The following is a 10,000-nucleotide window of genomic DNA, read 5'->3' as shown; positions in this document are numbered from 1 at the left end:
ATATGTATGTATGTTTATGTGTGTGCTGCAGGCGTTTAATGTTAGATATATGTGTGCTTGTACTTGCGTTACAAAGCGGCTGCTTCGAAAAGCTGCATCAAATTTGCTTTTAGATTTTGTCCGTTCTTCAGCACAACATGCAGTCTGACATTTCACTGGAGAAAATTAAACGAAAGAATATGGTACTTTCTTCATGACGTTACAAGATGCACTTTGTAACATTATGTAATTCCCACATTCCTATCCTAACAGGTGCATCTCTTCCTCCCATCTTGGAAGACTCGAGACTGATGCCCAAGAGAACTGCTGCGAACAATGTCTATAGACCTTGGCTGCGATTCTACACTGAACGTAGAATGTAAAAGGTATCAGTGCTATTAGTCGCCTTTTAACGAGAAGAATGTTACTCTACACTAACACTCCCAACGTGTTTTTCTTCACTCCTCATTGCCAGATTTTACTACTTTCGTTAACAGGCGGAATTCTTGACAAAGGTAGTACTCCTACCCATCCCTCACCAGTTCTCGTTCACTTGGGCTGAAAAGCACTGCCATTTAAATACAAGTTTTCACTCTACCTTCTATGACCAAAGAGAGCTGACTGGAGCCTTCTCACTTCTGCCGAGCCTCGTACAGCACTGAAGCTCTTTGGTAACCCCGACTCTGTCCACCGAATGCGTTGACTGACTGCCACAGTTGATAGAATTTTCTTCATTTGTTTGAGAAAATAGAAAGGAAATAGAGAGAGCAACTAAAGACTGTGTAAACCAGTAAAGAGTCAGTCTTTAAAAATATCTATACTACAACCATTTTTTTTAAAGTTAATGAAACTGCAAACCATAACAAATTTCTTTTATTGTACGGAGGAGTAAATAAGCTTTATAGTTTATGAAATCGAAACACCGACAGTGCCTCCTTGAATAAAGACCACTTCACGAATACGCAACAGTGTACCGACAACGTCATCTAAATGTAACCAAAATACCGAAACTGACAGCCCTCTATTATCCCGGGATGATGACCTTGGGACGATGACCTTGCCCGCTGCTTTCACCGAGGCACGTTTTCTGTTTCGTTTCTTGAACGTGACATAAACACTCATCCGTCTGCTGTGTCAGTTTTCATGGAGTTTCTTGGGATAATTAACAAATTGAAAAACAAGATATTAAACCACTATATGGTAAAATATTTTTCTTAAGTGCCAGCATATATATGTACAAATGCGGTGTAGAGGGAGTAGACTTCCAATAAGGAAAAGCAAAAATAATTGGCATTAAAAGAAAGTGTTATTCGCACGCGTGCGTGCGTGTGTGTGTGTGTGAGTGTGTGTGTGACTGATTGCGTTGAGTGAGTAAGAAAGAGAGGGAGGGAGGGAGAGATTTTTTTCATCGTTAACTAATCACCAAAGTGAATATATATCTAAGATATGTGATGGTCTTACTGTAAATGAAACCTAAACCTGAAGAATCTGACCTTGCCACCGACAGGGCGAAACATTCTAATATACTTTTCTCTTATGGAACTTCTTTCGCAAACTAATCATAAGGATAATAGAGGCGATGTAAAGCTTCAGTTTTCCATCATACACATTCTTCTTATTCACAGAAAATAAAAATGCCGAGAAATCGAAAAAGCGACGAAATAACTGAACGGAAATCAAATGTTCAAACCGGAATCGTACTTAATCGTGACGTGATGATAAACACTAGAAACCAATAAAAAAACTATAATCGATAATCACATGACAAATGCAGCTGGACTCAAGGGAAGTCATTTGAAACTGAGATGATTTCCATCTTGGCTCGGCAGTGTGCAAGGTGGTGGGACAAGGGTTTCGCCTTTAACATGTAACATATCATGGCAATAACGAAAAAGACCGTCGGATGGTGGTCGTAATCAAGGTCTGTAGTTATTCAGATGACGATGACTCGCGATGACTCTTGGGATGACTATTCTGGGTTAATTGGTTAAGGTTAGAAATTAACGGTGTAAGATCCAAATAAGTTTTTCCTGCGCTCTATACTGCCGAAACATACGAAGTGAAGATTTTCCAGATGTCGTGGATGACTTCGCAAAATACGTCGTCTCACTCTAGGAGGTATAAAAACACTAGATATCTCATCTCAGCTTTATTCTCCCACAAGTATATGAATACTTCCCTCTCTGTGTGAAACTGATGACCACGAGGTGGCAACACTCCTGTAGTAGCCGCGTCGTGGTGACATTTTGCTATATATCTTCCTCGGAGACGAGGGGAGAGATTACTTTGATTTGCCATAATCACCCTTGCATCTCCCTCATTTCCACACCATGAACTTGGGCCGCCTATACTTCGCCGAAGCCCGAGGAACAAACATTTTATCGTGAGATGCCCGGAAACAGTGTTGCCACACGCTATATATTTCATTTTTATGTGATAAATGTATATCGTTTTTTATTCTTTACTGGCACCTGTCTCTCACCCTGAAAAGGCAACCTCAAGATATGTTTTAAATCCCTTTGGATTTTTACATCAGAATATTGATAATCTTATTATCTCCATCTTTGTAATACTCAGAAGCCCTTTTTTTATTAATTTCTGGTGTTATTTTATTTCTTTATAATATCTGCTTACAACTTTGATATACTAGAGTTTATGTATTTATATAGGCTTTACATTGTATCTTTTACGTAAACTTGCTATTTCTTTGCTTTATAAGTCAATAATATTTTTGCAAGTATGTTCATTTAACATTTCGAATTGATTTTTAACAATATTCACAATAGAATGAACATCTTTATTTTCTCGCGTAAGAACTGACGTGGGCCTGATGGGTTGTGAGGGCCCCCCGGAAAGGGTCTCTCTTGCCATTGAAGTTAAGTGGTTGTGAAGTTACATTAACAAAGGAGGTGAGGAATTTGTTTTAGTTATTTTTTCGGAGAGTGACCCTCGATGACCCAGTGCCTTGTTTACTAATTTGCATTTTTTTCTTTTATATTTTATTGTTTTATGTCAGTTTTCCACTTTTACTGTTTTAAGGGTAGTGAATAATAAGACATTGCAATTAGTAATAGATAACAAAAAAGGTCAACACAGAAAGGAACATGGAACGTCAACATTCACGTAATTCACTCTCAGAATCCAAAGTTATAAGTGAAAATAATAAAAGGAATTGTTAAATCAAAAACTTTCTCAATTGTTTTATGTTTTACTTAAGTAGGAACAAAAATACATCCAGTATAAGAATTCAGGTCATTTGACAAGAATTACTTTCAACAACAGTCAGCGTGCGCCTGCACACATACAAATATTTGTCTATCTATCTATCTATCTGTGTCTAAGCACGCATACAAGTACCTCTATCTATCTATCTATAAGTCTACGCACTCATACAAAAACATCTATCGATCTATGTCTATGCACACATACAAATACCTTTATCTATCTGTAAATCTACGAATTTGTCTAAATACATACAGCTATATGTCAACATACACAAACATCTATCTGCATTCACACACATGTATATCTCTATCTACGCATACATCTACATCTGTCTACATACACAAACACACACGCATGCACGTACACGTTTCCCATGCAAAATACTTTCTAGTTACAGTTTAAAATGTAAAAATGATAATGGTTTGATAATGAAAATTCCACCTAGTTGTTTCACAAGTTTTGCTTTAGTGGAAACGACGTAATGCTATGCGTTCTACTTTGCTAACGATTACTTTCAGCACTGGCATCACCTGTACGCCCGCACAACTACGAATAATAATACTGTTTCTATCTGGACATCTACACATATCTATATCTATCAACATACATCTATATCTAGTGGTCAACATCTATGTATATCATCCATACAGTTCTAGTTGTCAATACACAAACATCTATGACATACAAACAAGCACACGAATTTACATCTTTGACTTATTTTTCCCTGCACATCTACATCTACTGCACCTTTCCACACACACAGACGCATGCACACACACACACACACACACACACACACACACACACACACACACACACACACACGCACACACACATACACACACACACACACACACACACACACACACACACACACACACACACACACACACACACACACACACATACACACACAAACACACACACGCACACACACGTACGCACGCACGCACGCACACGTATATGTTCGCTTGTCTTCCATACAATATACTATCCACATAATAAAATGTAAACTAACAAAGGGAAAACATAACACATCTACAAACATGTTTACATCCACAATAACAAACCAAGAACAACAAATTTAATTTCATATATTCTGCCCAATGGTAAATATGAAACAAGATTATAACCCATCAACACAGATCAAAAGCACTGGGAATTTTCGCCAGATTTTTCTTTGGCGTAAACCATAACTTGTTACTGCCCGAGAAATAAATTATGCACTTCATGTATCTTTACTTAATTTTTTGGCACAACCCCAATATCAAGTATCATTTTTTGAGTAACATTTATCTATCTGTATTTCCAAGTTATTTGTGTTGAATTTTCTGTTTGCTATTTCCAGGTTAATTTGTAAATCCTTGAACAAGGGCGTTAATTATGCATTGTTATTCATCCTTTAACGAATTTTCCCGTTTATCTCCCATAATGAAGGTTCTCTTACTAGTTATAACATTCCCTGGACGTCTTTTCTATACCAAACCTGTTTTGACTCTAACATCTAACTTAAAATTGAACTATATCTTCATAAAAGGAGATAATAATAATAATGATGATGATGACGATAATAACAATAATAATAATAATGTTTATAATAATGATAACAATAATAATAATAATCAATAATAATAATAATGCCTATTAGTATAACTATGTTGCCAGTTCTGACTTTTATCCCCTGACAAAAACACAAGTCTTCTCAGCATTCTATTTAACCTCATTTCCTAAGGGTTTCAGGACGCAAATATCTTTATCCCGAAAAACCCATCTAGTTATAAAGCCTTGTTGTTATGCCTTGTTCTTACTCATAGACAAGAACTCAGTCATCAATGCCCTCTGTTTTAACCTCCTTCGGACGTGAAAAAGCCTTATCCTAACATACCCATCCACTTCTATATCCTTCTGGCTGGTAACCCTTGCCCTCAAAGACAATCCACTCTTCTCTAACCTCCTTTACACACGAAACTCTCAAGACACAAATATCCCAAACATATCCATCCTTCGGCGCTGCATCCTTCTCGTTCCCAAGCTCCTGCCTGGCCCTTATCCATAGACAGGAACGCCCCAGTCTTCCTTCACTAGATCGGCCGCCCGTTCGCCGATCATGATGGCGGCTGCGTTAGTGTTTCCGGACACCACCAGGGGCATGATGGAGGCGTCCACCACGCGGAGGCCAGTCACGCCCCGCAGTCTGGAGGGAGAGGGGGGGGATTTTAGGCGTTTGGTGGGGAGGGAGGGAGTATGTGGTGGGTGCTTATGCCTGTGGTGGTGGGTGGTGATGACTAAGGTGGTAGGTGATGATGACTAAGGTGGTGGGCGGTGATGACTGTGGTGGTGGGTGTTGTTGTTGTGGTTGGTGGTGATGACTGGTGGTGGGTGGTGTGGTTGTGGTATGTGGTGGTGGGTGGTGTGGTAGTGGTTGGCGGTGATGACTGTGGTTGTGGTAGGTGTTGATGACTGTGGTGGTGGGTGGTGTGGCTATGGTTGGTGGTGGGTGGTGTGGTTGTGGTAAGTGGTGATGACTGGTGGTGGATGTTGACTGGGGTGATGAAGAGGAGGATGGGTTTAAATAAATAGTGAGATTAAATCGCGGGCTGAAGGTGAGAAAATTCGATCTGACTCGTGGTGAAGATAGAGGGAATAATATATAGTGTAGATAATTACGATAAGAGGGATGAGGTTACATGTATAATAATGAGGAGGTGGTGACTGTGATGGTCGTGTGACGGTGTTGGAGTAGACGAGCATAATAAGGTAGTGGTGACTATGATAACGTGTTGGTGGTAATGGTGATAGTATAATGACGATAAGGAGGCGGTGATGATGGTTATGATGACAAGAGAATGGTAATGAATCAGTGGAGAACATAACAGCAATAATGATGACGATTTTAAGCCTAATACCAATAACACACAAAACGAAACAAGAACACAACACAAATCAATCCAAATAAGTCAACATATCACAAGAACAATCAACTAAAATATGACAAAAACAAACGAAAATCAAAACAACACATATCTCACCTAAGCCTGTGATCCACTACGCTATAAGGGTCAGATTCGGGTGCCATTTTGCACGTTCCAGCGGGGTGATACGAAGTGTGGGTGAAGTAACGAACGTAGCATTCCCAATATGCGTCTGAGAAAGGTTTGTTGTGCGCGCACTCTGGCAACAGCTGTTTCGGGAGAGGCGTTGGAAGGGAAAAAAACGTTATTAATATTGTCATTATTATTATTATTAATATTATTATTATAATTACTATTAAAATTATTATTATACTTATTGTTATTTCTATTATTATTATTATTATTATTATTATTATTATTATTATTATTATTATTATTGTTATTTTTATTATTGTTGTTATTATTACTATTATTATTTTATCATTATTATAAATGTACATTCAAAATGTATTTTATTTTACTGTTTCGATAGTTTCTTTTTAAATCATGAATATATAAATAGATAAATAAGTAAATCATCAGTTAAGTTCTTCGCCATTTCATCTTTGTCACGAAATATAACATAAGTGTTGGAATATGATACAAAATCGTGGAATCGCCTACCTTATCGTGGAATTTGGCTCCGTGTTCTTGTCTCAGTGCTGGCGCCGACCCCACCTCCAGCGCGAATTTTACGCCTGAAATAGTCAAAAGTCGGTATTGATGTTTAAGAAAAAAAGAAAAAGAAAAAAAAGCATAATTCAAGAAAGTAAAAGATTAATTATTAGACTGAGATATGAGTCTGTACCGTTGTATCGAGAATATTGACATAGTTTGAAAAATATTTGATGACTTTGCTTTGTCCTTTTATGAAATATGGTATTGATAATATGATTAATATTAACGGCATTCAGACATCTCTTTGGAATATTGCTCTCACAGGGATTTGTAGATAAATATTAAAAGAAAACAAAAACATTGACGGGAAATAATTAAAACTGTCCAATACATAAATTACAGAAATGCCTCTTACCTAAAATAATAGTAATGATAATGGAATGAAATTTTTGAAAATTAAACAAATAAAACAAGCGTCTCTTACATGCAAAATACAACACCCACACACCCACACACACACAAACACACACACACACACACACACACACACACACACACACACAAAGAAAACAAAAGAAACTCCAACACACCTCTCACAAGAACAGCCGCGTCGTCAGGGTCGGCGAGGAAGTTGGTGTCGATGAGCGGGTCGGCCAGGGGATCGCGGGACCGGAGTGTAACCGACCCTCTGCTCTTCGGCCGGTTAATGAGGGGCACGAGAGAGAAACCTTCTTTGCCCAGAATCGATTTGTAGAAATTGTGGTACAGCTTTTGAGAGAGAACGGTTGTTAATGGAGCGGGAGGGGGGACTGGTTTATTTTATTTATTTGTGTATAGGCTTGTTTATCTATTGTTTTATTCTATCTCTTTGTGTATTTGCTTGTTTATCTATTGTTTTATTTTAACTATTTGTGTACTTGCTTGTTTATCTATTGTTTCAGGGTGTGTGGTTATGAAGGGGATGTGATTAGAGTAGGTTATGTGATTGAAGACGCTTATATTTGTTTGTCTGTGTCGGTTTTCTGAATGTCTTGAACTTCTCTGGCGCAGTTTAGTGTGTTTATGTATCTGTGTGAGATAGAAACTGCAATACTAACTTACCCTTCTTTGTACAGATATTCATTCTCATTCTTATTTATTCACAAGTCACAATAATAAGACCCCCCCCCCCTAAAAAATAATAATAATAAATAGATAAATACACAAACAATACAAAATGGACAGAAGCTAATCGATCTCCCAACAGGACCCTAGGCCTACCGCACCTCCTTCCTGAATCGAAAAGTTCCCGGGAGAACGAGGCCGAAATCTGTCGCCGGGGTCCCTGAGACGAAGGCAAGCTGTATCTCGGGCCAGTATGGGTCTCCGACGGGGGAAGGAGGCCATGCATTGCCCTCTGTGCCCACGGGCGAGGTCAGGGGGCCTAGAAGAGAGGGAGAAGGCAAGGGAAATATGATGATTTTCTTAATGGTATGTTTTGGTTATGCATTTGCTTATTGTTATTGTTTATTTTTTTTGTTTATGTACTGAATTAATGTTATTGTTGATTTTTTATTTTGTTTATGTATGTATTTAAATATTGTTATTGTTGACTTTTTTTGTTTATGTATTTACTTATTGTTGTTGATTTTTTGTTTTGTTTATGCATTTACTTAATTATTGTTGTTGATTTTTTGTTTTGTTTATGTATGTACTTAAATACTGTTATTGTTATTTTTTGCGAGTGGTTTATTCTGCGAATAGTATGAAAGGGAGAGGCTTGCCGTGTGATCAAGCCATCGGAAAAGGTTGATAAATACAACAATGTTCACAGGACACGATACCTTGTCTGTTCTTGACGTAATCCAGGACGTGCTTGGGGTTGGCGAGGGTCAGGTAGTTGAACGAAGATCCTTTGGTGACAGTCCAAGCGAGTCCCGGGACATTAGGGTGGTCTTGGAGGTTCTGTCCAACCCCGGGGAGATCTACAACCACGGGGATCTGAGAGAAGCGCGAAGAATTGGAATTGGAGACTTATTTGTGTTGGATTTAAAGAACTGCTGTTTGGTGCGTGGGAGAATCGTGCCATGGATAAATCAGGGTAGGAGTTTTCAAAGGGGTTTTCTTTGTTGAGCGGTTGATATGAAAGCCGTAAATAGTTTTATTTTTTCGACTGGATATTCAAAATTACCAGTTGCCTGATATGTAAAACAAGTAAGTTACGATGAGTTCAAAATGAAAATCTTTTTTCAATGGCCTTCTTTAGAGCTGCGGTTACACTAGGCGAGTCAAGACTGTATGAGGCAAATTGTGGGAGTCCTTTGGAGTTTGGAGTAAGATGGTAAGTGATTTTTTTAAAACAAAATCGTTTGACTACTTCATAAATTCATTCAACACGAAAAAGATATAAATTACAATCATGATAATGCCCATGATCAACGCATTTACACAATTCAACCTCAGCTCCGACAGCAACCAGAAACACGAAGCCTACAACAGAATCTATTGAAGTTCGTGACATATTGAAAGAATATTTTGTTTCTCAATCTGAGCTCTGAAATACCATGATCGATTGTTCTAGGAATTAGTTTTATTGTTTTGGTAATTGTACAAATTACAATGACCAAAACCCTTTTTACCTATGTCACTCACTGCAGCAGTAACTCTTTCCATAGAGAAGCCATGGAATCACGATCTAAGTGGCTGTGGTAACTGGGATCATCAAATGCAAGTCGCTCTTGCACTAAATTTATCAGGAACTCTAACTGCATGCGTCTCACGCCATGGCCACCTCATTGCGACTCAGGCCTCAGTCCGAAGAAACCGACTCGCCTGAGGCCAACTCGCCCGGTGTAAACGCTCTTTTCAGAGTTCCATAGATATCAATGCTAAATTGAGGTGGCGAATTATGACTCATACTGATTTCATTTTATTTGTCTCGCCATGACTCGTTTGCTTTAAACACACCGTATGAGTAGCTTTAAGAATATTAAAAATTATGTTTGTATCTGACTTCGAGTTTCGCTTGGCTGCTTAGCCAATTATGAAGAATAGGCATTACATATTAGTGTGAAAGAAAAAAAACAAGACTGAATATAACTGAGAATAATACTGTAGACGAAAAATAACTTTATAACAGAATGATAATAGGAGTCGTACATGTATTGACAAGTCACATAATTATCTACAACTCACGCCATGCTCCTTCAGGTGATAGGCTGGACCGACGCCCGAAAGCAGGAGCAGGT

General features: G+C 38.3%; 2 protein-coding genes across 4 annotated transcripts in view; both read right to left on the bottom strand.

Annotated features, from left to right (window-relative positions):
• Positions 1 to 711, bottom strand: part of LOC113814829 (uncharacterized) — a 26,294-nt gene extending 25,583 nt beyond the window's left edge. The window contains exon 1 of the mRNA XM_070143865.1: positions 578 to 711. The gene's annotated coding sequence lies outside the window, so the exon portion shown is untranslated. The remainder of the gene's footprint in view (positions 1 to 577) is intronic.
• A 2,456-nt stretch (positions 712 to 3,167) lies between these two features.
• The window catches only part of LOC113814830 (L-sorbose 1-dehydrogenase-like), an 18,807-nt gene continuing 11,974 nt past the window's right edge, over positions 3,168 to 10,000 (bottom strand). For 2 of the 3 annotated variants that reach the window (XM_070143890.1, XM_070143888.1), the window contains exons 8-14: positions 9,948 to 10,000; positions 8,597 to 8,753; positions 8,039 to 8,196; positions 7,364 to 7,541; positions 6,780 to 6,853; positions 6,234 to 6,385; positions 3,168 to 5,398 (exon numbers count right to left, since the gene is read on the bottom strand). The exon at positions 9,948 to 10,000 is cut by the window's right edge and continues 61 nt beyond it. In XM_070143890.1, coding sequence (XP_069999991.1) covers positions 5,251 to 5,398; positions 6,234 to 6,385; positions 6,780 to 6,853; positions 7,364 to 7,541; positions 8,039 to 8,196; positions 8,597 to 8,753; positions 9,948 to 10,000 — 920 coding nt within the window. In that variant the 3' untranslated portion in view covers positions 3,168 to 5,250. The remainder of the gene's footprint in view (positions 5,399 to 6,233; positions 6,386 to 6,779; positions 6,854 to 7,363; positions 7,542 to 8,038; positions 8,197 to 8,596; positions 8,754 to 9,947) is intronic. The other variant, XM_070143889.1, reaches the window with a different exon arrangement.

The sequence above is a fragment of the Penaeus vannamei genome, chromosome 31, assembly GCF_042767895.1.
Source record: "Penaeus vannamei isolate JL-2024 chromosome 31, ASM4276789v1, whole genome shotgun sequence".
NCBI lineage: Eukaryota > Metazoa > Arthropoda > Malacostraca > Decapoda > Penaeidae > Penaeus > Penaeus vannamei.
The sequence above is the reverse complement of the archived record's forward strand: the minus strand, read 5'-3'. Positions and strand labels throughout refer to the sequence as shown.